Below are 16356 nucleotides of genomic sequence, written 5' to 3'. Positions count from 1 at the left end.
CAGCATGAATATCTAAGGGAATCATGCCCGAATCCCACATTTTGCTGTATGATATTCAGATTTAGGGCGTATTTCTCCTCTGGATATGCAGCTATTTAATACAAAACGGAGCAAATGTAGAAAATCCAGAACAAAAGGTGGTTTAGGGATGGGGAATGTCAACCCGAGATAAAAAATCTGAGGTTTATCTGAATCGTTCTCCCCTCGTTTGTGACTGTAACAATTAACGAGCATCTCTGGAGGAAAATTTATTCCGTGGGCTGAAAAGAAAGACCCAGCCACGGTGATGCCGAGCAGGGTGGAAATGAAACCATCTGGCAGCGACTCCATCCCGAATATCCCCGGGATTCTGCGGGCTGGGGGAGCCTCCCGTGCTACCGAGGCGTGGATTTGGGAGAGGATTCCATAAAAAAATGCCATTTTCCTGTGCTCTCCCCCTCGCAGTTCAAGAGGATGCTGAACCGGGAGCTCACCCACCTGTCCGAGATGAGCCGCTCCGGCAACCAAGTGTCCGAGTACATCTCCAACACCTTCCTGGGTAAGGAACTGCTTTTTGGGGCTGGGGAAGGGTGAAGGGAGGCTGACTGCCCCGTGCACAGCTCCCCTCTGTGGGTGTTCACTTCAATCTGTGGGTGTTCACTTCAATCTGCAGGTGTTCATAATCTGCGAGTGTTCACTTCAATCTGTGGGTGTTCACTTCAATCTGTGGGTGTTCACTTCAATCTGTGGGTGTTCATAATCTGTGGGTGTTCACTTCAATCTGCGGGTGTTCATAATCTGTGGGTGTTCACTTCAATCTGTGGGTGTTCACTTCAATCTGCGGGTGTTCATAATCTGTGGGTGTTCACTTCAATCTGTGGGTGTTCAATCTGCGGGTGTTCATAATCTGTGGGTGTTCACTTCAATCTGCGGGTGTTCATAATCTGCGGGTGTTCACTTCAATCTGCGGGTGTTCACTTCAATCTGCAGGTGTTCACTTCAATCTGCAGGTGTTCACTTCAATCTGCGGGTGTTCATAATCTGTGGGTGTTCACTTCAATCTGTGGGTGTTCACTTCAATCTGCGGGTGTTCATAATCTGTGGGTTTTCACTTCAATCTGCGGGTGTTCATAATCTGCGGGTGTTCACTTCAATCTGCGGGTGTTCACTTCAATCTGCAGGTGTTCACTTCAATCTGCAGGTGTTCACTTCAATCTGCGGGTGTTCATAATCTGTGGGTGTTCAATCTGTGGGTGTTCACTTCAATCTGCGGGTGTTCACTTCAATCTGCAGGTGTTCACTTCAATCTGCAGGTGTTCACTTCAATCTGCGGGTGTTCATAATCTGTGGGTGTTCATAATCTGCGGGTGTTCACTTCAATCTGCAGGTGTTCACTTCAATCTGCAGGTGTTCACTTCAATCTGCGGGTGTTCATAATCTGTGGGTGTTCAATCTGTGGGTGTTCACTTCAATCTGTGGGTGTTCACTTCAATCTGCGGGTGTTCATAATCTGTGGGTGTTCACTTCAATCTGTGGGTGTTCATAATCTGTGGGTGTTCACTTCAATCTGTGGGTGTTCAATCTGCGGGTGTTCATAATCTGTGGGTTTTCACTTCAATCTGTGGGTGTTCATAATCTGTGGGTGTTCATAATCTGCGGGTGTTCACTTCAATCTGCAGGTGTTCACTTCAATCTGTGGGTTTTCACTTCAGTCTGTGGGTTTTCATAATCTGTGGGTGTTCATAATCTGTGGGTGTTCACTTCAATCTGTGGGTGTTCACTTCAATCTGCGGGTGTTCATAATCTGCAGGTGTTCATAATCTGCGGGTGTTCACTTCAATCTGTGGGTTTTCACTTCAATCTGTGGGTTTTCATAATCTGTGGGTGTTCAATCTGTGGGTGTTCACTTCAATCTGTGGGTGTTCAATCTGTGGGTGTTCACTTCAATCTGTGGGTGTTCACTTCAATCTGCGGGTGTTCACTTCAGTCGGCTGCGGGGAGGGGGAGATGCTGCTTGTGGAAGTGTAGCCCCAGAGGAATTCCTTCCCCAGCCTTGGGATGATTCCTGAGCTGTTTCTGGGAGGATTCCTGGGGCTGCAGGTGGTGGCTGCCTTATGCAATGCTGGTTTTTGCCGTGACCTTATGGAAAGGACAAAGTCACCCAGGGCCAGCTGCCACCACTGCTGCCACCAGCTGCACCTTCCCTTGGAGATGGGGCTCAGATTGAATCACCCCCAATGAAAAAATGAATTTTCTCCATTGCTTTGTGTAAATCTGCTCATTTTGCAACCAGAAGTCAGGAGAAAAAAAAAAAAAAAGACCGAATATTTTGCATTTCATTCATTCTGTAGGAGCTCACAGCTCCACGGACGTGAATGGAGCCTCTGTGTCAACGTTTGTTAGAATAAATTGGATTTGCTCAGGAAGCAGCTTCAGCATTTGTGACCATTTGCTTCTAAAATGAGGAGCCTCATATTTATGGACATCCCTGAATCCAGCAGCTCCAAAGGCTGAGTGCCCGTGGATGCTGGGGATTCATGCCCCCAGGCTGGAAGGGCCGGAATTTGTTCCCTGTGTGACACACAATTATTGCCATTAAGAGTTTTAAAGTGATTCCAATATCCAGCTGCAGCTGGAGCTGCTGCCTGCATTTAGGACACTGGACAGCATTAAAAATCCATGGAAGTTTGGAGCTGCTTTGTGGGGATGCATTGATTGTATTGCTCAGCTGAATTCCGAGCATGAATCCAAACAGGGAATTCAAGCAGGGCTGTGCACAGAGGGGCCAGTGCAGGGATTTGGCTGGTGGTCAGCTCTGGGCTTGTTTTAGTCACAGAATTCCAGACTGGTTTGGGTGGGGAGGGACCATAAGGATCACCCAGTGCCACCCCTGCCCTGGCAGGGACACCTCCCACTGTCCCAGGTGCTCCAAACCCCTCCAGCCTGGCCTTGGGCACTGCCAGGGATCCAGAGGCAAATTCTATCCCAGGGCCTCCCCATCCTCCCAGCCAGGAATTCCTTCCCAATATTCCACCTAAATTTACCTTCTTCCAGCTCCCAGCCATTCCCTGGGTCCTGTCCCTCCCTGCCTTGTCCCCAGCCCCTCTCCAGCTCTCCTGGAGCCCCTCCAGGCCCTGCCCGGGGCTCTGAGCTCTCCCTGGATCCTTCTCCTCTCCAGGGGAACATTCCCAGGGGCTCTGAGCTCTCCCTGGATCCTTCTCCTCTCCAGGGGAACATTCCCAGGGGCTCTGAGCTCTCCCTGGATCCTTCTCCTCTCCAGGGGAACATTCCCAGGGGCTCTGAGCTCTCCCTGGATCCTTCTCCTCTCCAGGGGAACATTCCCAGGGGCTCTGAGCTCTCCCTGGATCCTTCTCCTCTCCAGGGGAACATTCCCAGGGGCTCTGAGCTCTCCTGGATCCTTCTCCTCTCCAGGGGAACATTCCCAGGGGCTCTGAGCTCTCCCTGGATCCTTCTCCTCTCCAGGGGAACATTCCCAGGGGCTCTGAGCTCTCCCTGGATCCTTCTCCTCTCCAGGGGAACATTCCCAGGGGCTCTGAGCTCTCCCTGGATCCTTCTCCTCTCCAGGGGAACATTCCCAGGGGCTCTGAGCTCTCCCTGGATCCTTCTCCTCTCCAGGGGAACATTCCCAGGGGCTCTGAGCTCTCCCTGGATCCTTCTCCTCTCCAGGGAGCCCCCCCAGCTCTCCCAGCCTGGCTCCAGAGGGGCTCCAGCCCTGCAGCAGCTCCGGGGGTTCCTCTGGGCTCTCTCCAGCAGCTCCAGGTGTGAATTCCTGCTGTTCCCAAGCTCGGGCAGCTCTGTGTGCCCTGGCAGGGCTGGCAATGCTCTGTCCATTCCCGTGCCCGGTGACAGTGACATCCCCGTGTGAGGCCACTCAGGGCTGGCACTGCTGAGGGGTTCAGGCTCTCCAGACTGCAGCCTGGCTGCTCATCCTCAAAAAAAAAAAAAACGAGGGAAGCTTTTGAAAGGATCATCAGTTGTTTCAGGAAGTCGTGCTGGTACGGGTAACTAATTTTATGAATTAGTTTTTTCCTTCCTAAAATTTAATTAAATTAAATGGACGCCCAAAATAACAGGAGCCTGCACGTGAGAAGGTTGAACAAACAAAGAAAAAGAAGCGAGTGAGGAGGACACTCATTTATCTCCAAAGCTGGGGATAGTTCAGAGATATTAAACCCAGACTGAGGGACTTCATTCAGCCTTTTGATTTTATCAGGGCAGGGAGGGACAGGACGCAGGGAATGGCTTCCACTGCCACAGGGCAGGGATGGATGGGAGACTGGGAATTGGGAATCGTTCCCTGTGGAGGGGATGAGGCCCTGGCACAGGTGCCCAACACCCCTGGCAGTGCCAAGGCCAGGCTGGAGCACCCTGGGACAGTGGCAGTGTCCCTGCCGTGGCAGGGGGTGGAACCAGATGATCTTTAAGCTTCCTCCCATCCCATTTATTCTGTAATTCCGTGCTGAAATGGGCCGGGAAGGCTCCGGGCAGGGCCAGAGGGTCCAGCCCTGCCTTCCCAGCAAGGACAGGGCTGGGGAGGGCAGGGAGGAGCAGCAGAGGTTCCCCAGCACACCCGAGGGGCACTGCCACCCCCTGGGCACCCTGGTGCCACCAAGCAGGGACTTCTGCTCCCGAGTGGCCATTTGGTGCTGCCTTGGTCACTGCTAAGGAGATTATGGAGGGGAAAGTCCTTCGGTGGCTCAGCAAAATGCAGGGAACACCCTCTGGTGTCAGCCCAGCCGTGCTGTGAATGATGACTCCTTTGCTAATTGCTGCTGCTTGGGGTTTCAGAGGGGTTTAATTAAACCCAGGCAAAAGCAGCTCCTGCCTGGAAGCCTCTGGAGGTCCTCAAGGTGTTCAGAGGTTGTGGTAAAATCCATGAGAAATGGCAGGGGTGGAAGTCGTGAGCCGCTGGGCCGGTGCTTGAAGAACTCAGCTGTAGGGCAGTGAACACCACGTGGATTTGAGATGTATTTGTTTGCTAAACACGTCTGCCAAGCAGCCAGGTTTGGGCCTCTTCGTGTGCATAAAGCTGTGATTTTCCCTGAGAATGGCAACGGGGATTTAGCCTGTGCTTTGGATGCTATTCCATACGAATTTCTAAAGGAAAAATCTTTAATGGATCAGTGACACCCATTTGTTACTGGTTTTAAGAGCAGGGGATATTCACTCTAAAAAGTGAAAATATGGAGAATAAATGTGGTTTTACCTTATTCAGGAAAAAAAAATTGTCATTGAACGTATCTTTTCTTTTCCTGCAAATAAGGAATAAAATTAATTGGGATTTATCCCCGAGGAGAACCTGCTGCCTTCCAGGCATGGAAAATCACAGAATCTTTAGGTTGGAGATGATGGGGTCCAACCATTCCCAGCATCATCCGTGTCCCCAGGTGCCACATCCATGCCCAGAGAGACATTCCTGGCCATGCCCAGCGTCCCCAAACCACACAGTGGCTGCAAGAGAGCAAAACCAGAGCTTTTGTAACTGCTTTTTTAAATTCAATTTTGGATCCCAAAATCAGCAGAACCCCCGGGTTTGAAGTGGGCAGCAGAGGCTGCAGCTGGAGGGCAGATTTTGGGGGATGTGCTGGGAGCTCACGCGGTGCTGACTCATGTCCCCCTGCTCTGTTCCAGACAAGCAGAACGATGTGGAGATCCCTTCTCCCACCCAGAAGGACAGGGAGAAGAAGAAAAAGCAGCAGCTCATGACACAGATCAGTGGGGTGAAGAAGCTGATGCACAGCTCGAGCTTAAACAACACCAGCATCTCACGGTTTGGGGTGAAGACAGAAAAGGAAGATCACCTGGCCAAGGTAGGAGAGATTCCTGCTCTTCTGGGAGGATCTGGAAGCTGGGAATGGATTTTCCCCCCTTGGAATTGGTATCCCTGAAGTGATGTGCCCATCAGAAATACTGTAATTAGTATCCCTGAAGTGATGTGCCCATTAGAAATGCTGTAATTAGCCTTAAGAGTGTATTTTACATTTAAAAATACATGAAAATAGCCCTAAAATGAAAGAAAAAAGGTGCTGAAGGCTGAGGAGAGCAATTATGGAACACAAAGCCAGCCCTTCACAGTTACTCTGTGCTCATGCAGCTCACACATTCAGCACTTACATAATTAAAATAACCATTACATTTGCATGTTTGTGAACTTTTGGGGCAAATGCAGAGTTGCCTGGACAAACCATTTCCAACCATTATTTTTTGGTGCTCTCCAAAGGAGCTGGAAGACCTGAATAAGTGGGGCCTCAACATCTTCAACGTGGCCAGGTATTCCCACAACCGGCCGCTGACCTGCATCATGTACGCCATATTCCAGGTGTGTGTTCCTGCAGTGCAGCTTCCCTGCTGCTCCCAGGGGAATTCCCGTGCCCAGTTCCCCTCTGCCCCCCTGCCTGGGCTGGCTCTCAGCCGGGTGTTTCTGCTCTGCCCCCTCAGGAGAGGGATCTGCTGAAGACCTTCAAGATCTCGTCGGACACGTTCGTGACCTACATGATGACCCTGGAGGACCACTACCACTCGGACGTGGCCTACCACAACAGCCTGCACGCTGCTGACGTGGCCCAGTCCACCCACGTGCTGCTCTCCACCCCTGCCCTGGATGTGAGTGCCCTGCTTGCCTTGGCTTTCAGCGTGGGGTGGGCACCCGTGGCTCTTCCGAGCACTCCCATCGTTGGGAAACCTCAGCGTGAGGGATCTGTGTTCCACCTTCTCCTTTCTGCAGCGCCAAAAAACCCACTGAGACAGCACAATTTGCTGCCCTCAATCAGCCTGCCCGCTGCTGAGAGGTAAAACCCCTCTGACAGGCTCCTCTTGCTCCATCCTAGGCCGTCTTCACGGATCTGGAAATCCTCGCTGCCATTTTCGCGGCTGCAATCCATGACGTGGATCACCCCGGGGTCTCCAATCAGTTCCTGATTAACACAAGTGAGTTTTGTTCTGAATCCCTCAGAGTTTCACCCTGAAAGCAATGAGAATGCTTTTTAGGTGCCACCAGTGACAACTTGCAGGCTGTGCTGCCCTCTCCAAACTCGGTGCAGTGGAGGAGTGAGGCATTTTGGGCTCAAGCAGGAATTAAAATGCAATCCCTGACAAAGGGAACCGTTGTAGCACAATTTGTAAAGTCAATATTTACTACTTGCTAACACATAATAACTCTGCCAGCCCTGAGTGCAAACTTTACCATTAAGATAAGAGAAATAATCCTACTGCTGTTGACAACCAGAAAGCCAAATATCGGCCTTCGTGTTGTGCTCTGCCACAGGCTCAGCGCAGATTCCAAAATGTGGGGATTGTTGTGTTTTGGGGAGGATTTTTTACAGGATTCTGCTGCCAGTGACTTGTAACTGAGTCAACTGAGCATTATTTTGTCACTGGGACTGAGCAAAGGCTGGCGCTGGCGCTCATGGAGTTAAAAAGAATCCCAGAATCCTAAAATCATCCAGAATTCCATGGGCAGGGACGCCTTCCCCAGGACCAGACTGCTCCAAACCCCATCCAGCCTGGCCCTGAACCCTTCCAGGGATGAGAAAAGAAACTTTCCCCCACAAAAACCTTTCAGTGCCCAGAACAAGGCTCCTCTTGGCCGTTGGAAACCTCAGATTTCCCAGCCTGGAGTCCCACGTTTGGTGTTCCTTGCCCAGATTCCGAGCTGGCCCTGATGTACAACGACGAGTCTGTGCTGGAGAACCACCACCTGGCCGTGGGCTTCAAGCTGCTCCAGGAGGAGCACTGTGACATCTTCCAGAACCTGACCAAGAAGCAGCGCCAGACCCTCAGGAAGATGGTGATCGACATGGTATGGCCACTCCCTCCTCCTCTTCTGAACCAAAAATGGTCATTTTTTGTGCCTTCCCCTCCTGAAATCCTGTTTTTTTTCCCCATTCTGGAAAGGTGTTGGCCACTGATATGTCCAAGCACATGAGTCTGTTGGCTGATCTGAAGACTATGGTGGAAACGAAGAAGGTGACCAGTTCAGGAGTTCTCCTTCTGGACAACTACACGGACAGAATACAGGTGAGGCAGCCAAATTCCCTGGATTTGGGGTGTTTTGGCCAGGATGACGAGCCACACTCCTGGTTTTGCTGTGGCTTTGAAATTAATCATACAGAGAAACTGAATTCTCAGCAGTCGTTTCCTTCTGCACTAAAAAGAACCATGAGGTGGTCCCATATTTTTTAGGTGCTATTATTTAGGTGTTAACCCAGAATTAGGGCTTTTTAACACCTGGAACTGCAAACATGCCACATTCTGAGGTCAGTTTTTGAGAGCTCCTAAATTCCCTTGCTGCTTTCTCCCATTGTTTCTGCTGTTACAACACTGCAAGAATTTCATTGGGAACTTGCTGGAATTCCTGCTGGACAGTCTGTTCCCTCAGTAATTGAATCCTTGGTTTGCAGAAGTGCCCAGGAAGTGCTGGAGCAGGATGAGACACATCCTGCTCTGCTCTCTGCTTTGGTGACCTCTCTGCTTTGGGAAAACTCTATATTTTTTATATCAAACCCTCTGGTGCTGCCTAAATCCTTGTGGCCACTTAGTCAGGCCCGTTCTGTGCCTGTGTGGAGGGGATGTTACTCATTCCATGGAGTGGGAGTATTTCACCTCTTTCCCCGAGAGCATGGAAGTGCATTTGGAATGTTGGGGAGCAGCTGGATCCCCAACCAAACCTGTGTGAAGCCACTGACACTTCCACAACTGCTCCAGGTGTGAGGCTTGGGCCGTGTGAGCACTTTGGGGCTGGGGCAGCTGAGCTCAGCCGTGGAGATGGAATCACAGAATTCCTGACTGGTTTGGGTTGGGAGCGACTTTAAATTCATTCCATCCCACCCAACACCTCCCACTGTTCCAGGAGCTCCAAGCCCTGTCCAGCCTGGCTTTGGACATTCCAGGGATCCAGGGGCAGCCAAAGCTGCTCTGGGAATTCTATTCCAGGGACTCCCCACCCTCACAGCCAGGAATTCCTTCCCAATATCCGCCTAAATTGATCTTTTTTCAGCTCCCAGCCATTCCCTGTGTCCTGTCCCTCCCTGCCTTGTCCCAGTCCTTCTCCAGGCCCTGCCAGGGGCTCTGAGCTCTGCCTGGATCCTTCTCCTCTCCAGGGGAACATTCCCAGGGGCTCTGAGCTCTCCCTGGATCCTTCTCCTCTCCAGGGGAACATTCCCAGGGGCTCTGAGCTCTCCCTGGATCCTTCTCCTTTCCAGGGGAACATTCCCAGGGGCTCTGAGCTCTCCCTGGATCCTTCTCCTCTCCAGGGGAACATTCCCAGGGGCTCTGAGCTCTCCCTGGATCCTTCTCCTCTCCAGGGGAACATTCCCAGGGGCTCTGAGCTCTCCCTGGATCCTTCTCCTCTCCAGGGGAACATTCCCAGGGGCTCTGAGCTCTCCCTGGATCCTTCTCCTCTCCAGGGGAACATTCCCAGGGGCTCTGAGCTCTCCCTGGATCCTTCTCCTCTCCAGGGGAACATTCCCAGGGGCTCTGAGCTCTCCCTGGATCCTTCTCCTCTCCAGGGGAGCCCCCCCAGCTCTCCCAGCCTGGCTCCAGAGGGGCTCCAGCCCTGCAGCAGCCCCGGGGGTTCCTCTGGGCTCCCTGCAGCAGCTCCAGCTCTTTCACGTGCTGCCCCACAACATTTCTGATGTTTTTATGGTCTGTTTCATAATCAGAGAATCTTCTGGTGCAACGTTCTGCAGATCCATCTCCAAAGGCTGCTCTTCTTGCAGCTGATCTTACAAGCTCCCTGGTGGATGTAATTGCAGGTTCTCCGGAACATGGTGCACTGTGCAGACCTGAGCAACCCCACCAAGTCTCTGGAGCTGTACCGCCAGTGGACGGACAGGATCATGGAGGAGTTCTTCCAGCAGGGAGACAAGGAGAGGGAGAGAGGCATGGAGATCAGCCCCATGTGTGACAAACACACGGCCTCGGTGGAGAAATCCCAGGTAATTGGGCCTGAGCTGCAGCTCTTGGCGTTTCAGAGCAGGGCTGGAACTCGGCTGCTCCTGCAGCACCACCAGGAGAGGAGGCAGGGCTCGGAGCGTGGCTGCTGATCCACCCTGACATCCAGCTGTGCCTGGGGCTCTCACAGCCTGGGGAGGCCCTTCCAGCTCCTCTGCATCCCCCTGGCACCTCCTCGTGCCCCAGTTTCCAGAGGGAGTTGGATCCTTTTGTTCCCCGGGCTGGAAAGGGCAGTTCTGCTCTGCCCACCCTGCCCTCGCTCCCTCCTCAGCCCACCGGGGTTGTGCCCACTGATCTGCAGCACTGGGAGCTTCTCCCACCTGAGATGCCCCTCAGGACCCTGCCAAGCCCTGCCTGTCACTCGTTATCCAGGACAATCCTGCAGTGCACGTGTCCAGTTGAACCAGAGGCTTTTGGAGCTGCCCTGTGCAGGGTGAATCCCAGAAATATTCATTTATGTCCCTGCAAAACTTAAAAGGAGCTGCATTTGCCTCTGGTTTTTTGGGATGAACTGGCTCATCCCTAGTTCTGATTCATACAATGGTTTCAAGGTCAGATTTTGTTCTGACCTGCGTAGCACAGGCCATAAAATTTCGCCTGGATAATCTGGAATGAAACCAGGAATTTATTGTTTGTCCAAACAGATTCCAGCCTTTATATAATGCTGTCTTGGTTGTTGTTTTTGAATGACTCCAGCAAGTCATCACTGAGGTTTTTCAGCTTGAATAAGTAACAAAATTGATGATAATTATTTCCAAATGTCCTCTTGGGCTCGGCCAAGTGCTTTCAAAATTATTCACTCAACCGCGTGGTGATTTCGTTGGAAAAATCTGTCGGATTTCTTAACCTAACAAGAAATGAATCCTTCAGCCAGGCTTGCCCATGTGCTCCACATGTGAGCTCCAATTCATTCTTTGCTTCACATCTGCACTTCCCAGAGGCTTTAAAATGCCATTTTTGCTGTGCAGAAAAGACAAGAATTGTGCAAAATGTCCATCATGAAATGGCAAAGGAGAGACGGAGGTGGCGTGTCCGTGCTGGAGGTTTCCAAATGCCATTTTTGCTGTGCAGAAAAGACAGGAATTGCTCAAAATGTCCATGGTGGAGTGGCAAAGGAGAAAGGGAAGCGGTGTGTCCGTGCTGGAGGGAAACAAGGAGTGGATTAGAAAATAATATGCAAATATTTCAAAGCTTGAGATGCCCTTTCAATATTTTAGGATCAGCACTGAGCCATGCAGCCAATTATTGCATGATTTGGGATGATTTTAAAGGAGCGGTGACCCGAAACAATGATTTTAAAGAAACGCTGATTAACGAGTGCTGATTGTCACCCATCGGCGCCGTGGAGCATTGGAACATTTTGGGTTCCAACCACCCCAAAGTCTCTTTTTCCCAGCGCAGCAGGAACTTTTCACCACCTTTCCCTGGAGCTGCCTGCCCAGCCCATTCCAATTGGACACTATTGACATCCTGTTGTGTCTAGGCTGCAATTCCCAAAGCAAACATCTGCGCCCGGCTCGGGGAGAGGCTGTTCCCCGCCCCGCACGAAGCCGTGGGCTGGGCACAACAATTCCAGTGCCCTTGATGGCTCTGAGCTCTCCCTGGATCCTTCTCCTCTCCAGGGGAACATTCCCAGGGGCTCTGAGCTCTCCCTGGATCCTTCTCCTCTCCAGGGGAACATTCCCAGGGGCTCTGAGCTCTCCTGGATCCTTCTCCTCTCCAGGGGAACATTCCCAGGGGCTCTGAGCTCTCCCTGGATCCTTCTCCTCTCCAGGGGAACATTCCCAGGGGCTCTGAGCTCTCCTGGATCCTTCTCCTCTCCAGGGGAACATTCCCAGGGGCTCTGAGCTCTCCCTGGATCCTTCTCCTCTCCAGGGGAACATTCCCAGGGGCTCTGAGCTCTCCCTGGATCCTTCTCCTCTCCAGGGGAACATTCCCAGGGGCTCTGAGCTCTCCCTGGATCCTTCTCCTCTCCAGGGAGCCCCCCCAGCTCTCCCAGCCTGGCTCCAGAGGGGCTCCAGCCCTGCAGCAGCCCTGGGGGTTCCTCTGGGCTCCGCATGCTCCTGATGTTGGCCCTGCACGTGGGGCCTCACCTGAGCAGGGCAGAGGAGCAGGATTCCCCCTCTCCTTTTCTGCTGCCCACACTGGGGGGGTCAGCCCAGTCCCCTGAATTTCCTTCTGGCTCCTGCTTTTAGTGACACTTCAGCCAAGGTTTGATTTTGGGCGATTCATCAGCCCAACCCAGCAGCTCTGGCTGTCAGACAATTGTGTCTGCATCAGGCTGTGCTGGTTTGGAGGTTTGCTCCTGCTATTTTCCTTGTAAAAGGAATGTAATGTGAACTTTTCAGACATGCACCTTTTGCAGGTTATTCCCTTGCCCTAAGTGTGTGTGTCCCTCTGTTTTCCAGGTGGGATTCATCGACTACATCGTCCACCCGCTCTGGGAGACGTGGGCTGACCTGGTGCAGCCTGACGCCCAGGACATCCTGGACACTCTGGAGGACAACAGGAACTGGTACCAGAGCATGATACCTCAGAGCCCATCCCCTCCCCTGGAGGAGCGGGGCCAGGACTGCCAGGGCCTGATGGAGAAGTTCCAGTTTGAACTGACGCTGGAGGAGGAGGATTCGGACGGGCCCGAGAAGGACGGCGAGAACCTCGGCTACTTCAGCAATACAGAGACGCTCTGCGTGGCCCAGCCCGGGGAGGAGGAGCCCCAGAGGGAGGCCACCATCGAGATTGTGACAGAAGACACATCTCCTGTGGACACATAATGGCCTGGCCCCGCGGGAGTGGCTTTGAAACACTTGCGGAGCTTGCGAGCAGCCTCCGACAGCCTCTGCAGCCGGGGCTGAGCCTCTGCCACGGGGCTGGCAGATCCTCCAGCTGCTTGAGATTGGAGTCAGGGTTACAGATGGGGTAGGGAATGTTGCTCAGGAAATGCACGGGTGATTTGCCTTGTGGTTTGAGCCTGGTCAGCCGAGAGCACCGCGTTGTCCCGGAGCTGGCTTGGGTCGGGCCGAGGCGGCGCTGACACACAACTGAGAGATTTTATACTGTTAGTTTTGGAGTTTATACCAGTTAGACTGATAGAAACTACTGATCAATAACTCATATCCAACCTGTCCACCTGTCTGCAGACCTGTGTGCCTTCTTTGTAAACACTTTCATGTCTTTTCAAGAGTCTCTTAATTCAACACACGGAGCTTGGTAGTTCAAAAGCGACACAAGGTGTTCCGGAAGCGACGGCTACTTTTTGGATTCTTCCTGTTACCAGAAGCAGTCTTCCTTTTTTTTCGTGGGCAATACCTGTCATTTTATTGCAGTCAATCACTTTGACAGACTGAACAGAAGGGGAAACCCTCTGCTTTGCATTACTGCACCTTCAGTGTGTTCTTAATCCCCCCGGTGACCTGCTGGGAGTCGCGCGGTGCCATCGTGCACCGTTCCCTCGCTGGGAACAGCGGGAATTCTTTTCCTCCCCGGGGTTTGGGTTTGTGGGGAGCAGGACAGAGGGCAGGTTTTTTTTTTTTTCCCCTGGCACAGCTCAGTCCATCCCTGAGTAAGCGTGGCAAGGCAGTGTGTGACACGCCTTCCCCCTCGGCAGCTCCCTGGAATTTGCACGCTCGGATATTTGTGTTCCTCTGGCCTCTCGTCCACGTTCCCTAGGTTTAGGTCCACCATCCTCCTCCTCCTCCTGCACTGCCTCGAGCTCTACCACCTCCATTACTGTTTATAACAGTGTATTTATTACCTACTGTACATACTGTAATGTTTTGTAAGTTATTAATTTATATGAATTAGCATCGCCTGTCGGCGGCGATGTTAATGGGGTAGAAAACTCGGAATAAGAGTTGCCTTTTTTTCTTGTAACCTTTTGTATTGCATAAAGTCCAAGAACCTGAACATAGCTGAAGAGACAGACACAACCCAGGAAGGGCATTCGGGTGGCAGCCGCCCGTGAGGAGGGGACACCACATCCCAGGGCAGCGAATTTGGGAATTTGCCAGGAACACGGAGAGAGGGAACCGAACAAAGAGCTCCCCACGCCCGGGCTGGCTGTTCAATGTCACCATGTTCCAACTTCTGAACAACCCAATGTGAATCTCTATGACAAAAAAAGAAAAAAAATAATGTGAACTGATGTAATAATTGTGCTGTGAAACTTCCTCTGACAAAGCTTGTCCGGCATCGTGAGCGGTGTCAATCTCAGTTTGTAAAATATGTTTCAAGCTTTTTGGTCCAACTCGTGACTAATTAGTTCATGACAATAGCACAGTTGTGCATGATCAATGGGTTTGTTTGTCTGTTGAACACTGCATTGTTCCAGGTGGTTATTTTATTGTTCCCCAAAGTTTCACACTATGTATGTTATAGTATTCTATATTGTGTTCAGACGCATTCTTAAGAGATTTTTATATGAAGTGAATAAATGAAAGCATGGCCCAGCCTGCGGCTCTTCAGGGGGTTTTTGTCTACAAGGCAGCGTGGGCCGTGTCACCACAGCTCAGGGGACAGAAAATGGGACCCCCAAACGCAGAATTCCCCTGTGTCTCCATCCCAGAACCCTCCTAGGGCCAAAACCCAGAACCCTGATGTGGCCAAAACACAAACCCCTCTGGTGGCTGAAATCCAGAACCTTCCTTTGGCCAAAATCCAAAACCTCCCACAGCTGAGAACACTCCTGGAGCCAAAACCCCAAACCCTCCAATGGCTGAAACCCAAAGCCTCCTCTGTCCTAAACCCAGAACCTCCCATGGCTCAATCCCAGAACCTTCCTACAGCCTAAACTCAGAACCCTTCTGTGGCCAAAATGCAAAATCCTCCTGTGGCTGAAACCCAGAACCTCCGACGTCCTAAACCCCAAACCTCCAATGTCCCAGAACCTTCAATGTCTGAAACCCAGAACCTCCCATGGCTGAAGTCCAGACCCTCCAACGTCCTAAACCCAAAACCTCCAGTGTCCTAAACCCAGAACCTCCAACATCCTAAACCCAGAACCTTCAATGTCTGAAACCCAGAACCTCCAATGTCCTAAACCCAGAACCTCCAATGTCAAATGTCCCAGAATCTTCCATGTCCTAAACCCAGACCCTCCCATGTCCTAAACCCAGAATCTCCAATGTCCTAAACAGAATGTCCCATTTCTAAACCCAGAATCTGCCATGACCTAAGCCCAGAACCTTCTGTGGCTCAAGTCCAGAACCTCCCATGTCTAAACCCAGAATCTCCCATGTAAAAACCCAAAATCTCCCATGTCTAAACCCAGAACCTCCCATGTCTAAATCCAGAATCTCCCATGTAAAATCCCAAAATCTCCCATGTCTAAACCCAGAATCTCCCATGTCTAAACCCAGAATCTCCAATGTCCTAAACAGAATGTCCCATTTCTAAACCCAGACCCTCCCATGTCCCAACCCAGAATCTCCCATGTCCCAACCCAGAATCTCCCATGTCTAAACCCAGAATCTCCAATGTCCTAAACAGAATGTCCTATTTCTAAACCCAGAATCTCCAATGTCTAAACCCAGACCCTCCCATGTCTAAACCCAGACCCTCCCATGTCTAACCCCAGAATCTCCAATGTCTAAACCCAGAATCTCCCATGTCTAAACCCAGACCCTCCCATGTCCCAACCCAGACCCTCCCATGTCTAACCCCAGAATCTCCAATGTCTAAACCCAGAATCTCCCATGTCCCAGCCCAGACCCTCCCATGTCTAACCCCAGAATTCCCACGGCATCCGCAGCGGCTCCATCGCCGCTGGCCCGGCGGGGCCGTTCCTCCGGCCGGGGCAGAGGAGCGCTCGGGCGGCTCGGCCGCCCCCCGGCACGCCCGGTCCCTCGTCCTTCCTGCGGTGCCAGCGGAGGCGACAGGAAGGCGAGCGCAGACGGGAAGCGGTGGCCGCGCACGGCCCGGCCCGCGGGAGCTTTCATGTCCCGGCCTGACCCAAACCAAGCGACTTTCCAGTAAAAAACATCCTGTGCCAGGGCAGGAGAGCGGCTCCGGCGGTGTCCCTGCGCCGCTCCGCTGCCTTTCCCTGGTGGAGCGACGGGAAACACGCGTGGATCTCCTGCTGCATTCCCACCCAGCCGCCTCCTGTCCATCCCTGCTGGCCCAGCAGAAGGGGCTTCAGCCCCTGGATCCCGCGGGATTTTCAACCTCTGCAACTCCTTGGTGGAAATTCCTTGGTAGAAACTCCTTGAAGGGCCAGTAGTGATTTGACTTTCCCGGTGGATTAGCAGAATCCCAGAATTGGGTTGGGTTGGAAGGACTTTAAATCCCACCCATCCCACCCCTGCCCTGGCAGGGACACCTCCCACTGTCCCAGGAGCTCCAGCCCCAGTGTCCAGCCTGGCCTGGGCACTCCAGGGATCCAGGGACAGCCCCAGCTGCTCTGGGAAT

At 52.2% G+C, this 16356-nt stretch overlaps 1 protein-coding gene across 4 annotated transcripts in view; it reads left to right on the top strand.

The window, feature by feature from the left end:
- Nucleotides 1-14399, top strand: part of PDE4B (phosphodiesterase 4B) — a 190375-nt gene extending 175976 nt beyond the window's left edge. For all 4 annotated transcript variants that reach the window (XM_021535579.3, XM_021535580.3, XM_021535581.2 and 1 more), the window contains 9 exons: nt 445-538; nt 5632-5810; nt 6221-6319; nt 6439-6603; nt 6828-6927; nt 7644-7798; nt 7894-8016; nt 9753-9935; nt 12360-14399. In XM_021535579.3, the coding sequence (XP_021391254.2) occupies nt 445-538; nt 5632-5810; nt 6221-6319; nt 6439-6603; nt 6828-6927; nt 7644-7798; nt 7894-8016; nt 9753-9935; nt 12360-12725 (1464 nt within the window). In that variant the 3' untranslated portion in view covers nt 12726-14399. The remainder of the gene's footprint in view (nt 1-444; nt 539-5631; nt 5811-6220; nt 6320-6438; nt 6604-6827; nt 6928-7643; nt 7799-7893; nt 8017-9752; nt 9936-12359) is intronic.
- Nucleotides 14400-16356: the final 1957 nt, after the last annotated feature.

The sequence above is a fragment of the Lonchura striata genome, chromosome 9 (assembly GCF_046129695.1).
Source record: "Lonchura striata isolate bLonStr1 chromosome 9, bLonStr1.mat, whole genome shotgun sequence".
Lineage (NCBI taxonomy): Eukaryota > Metazoa > Chordata > Aves > Passeriformes > Estrildidae > Lonchura > Lonchura striata.
Note: the sequence above shows the minus strand (reverse complement) of the source record. Positions and strands in the feature narration are given on the sequence as shown.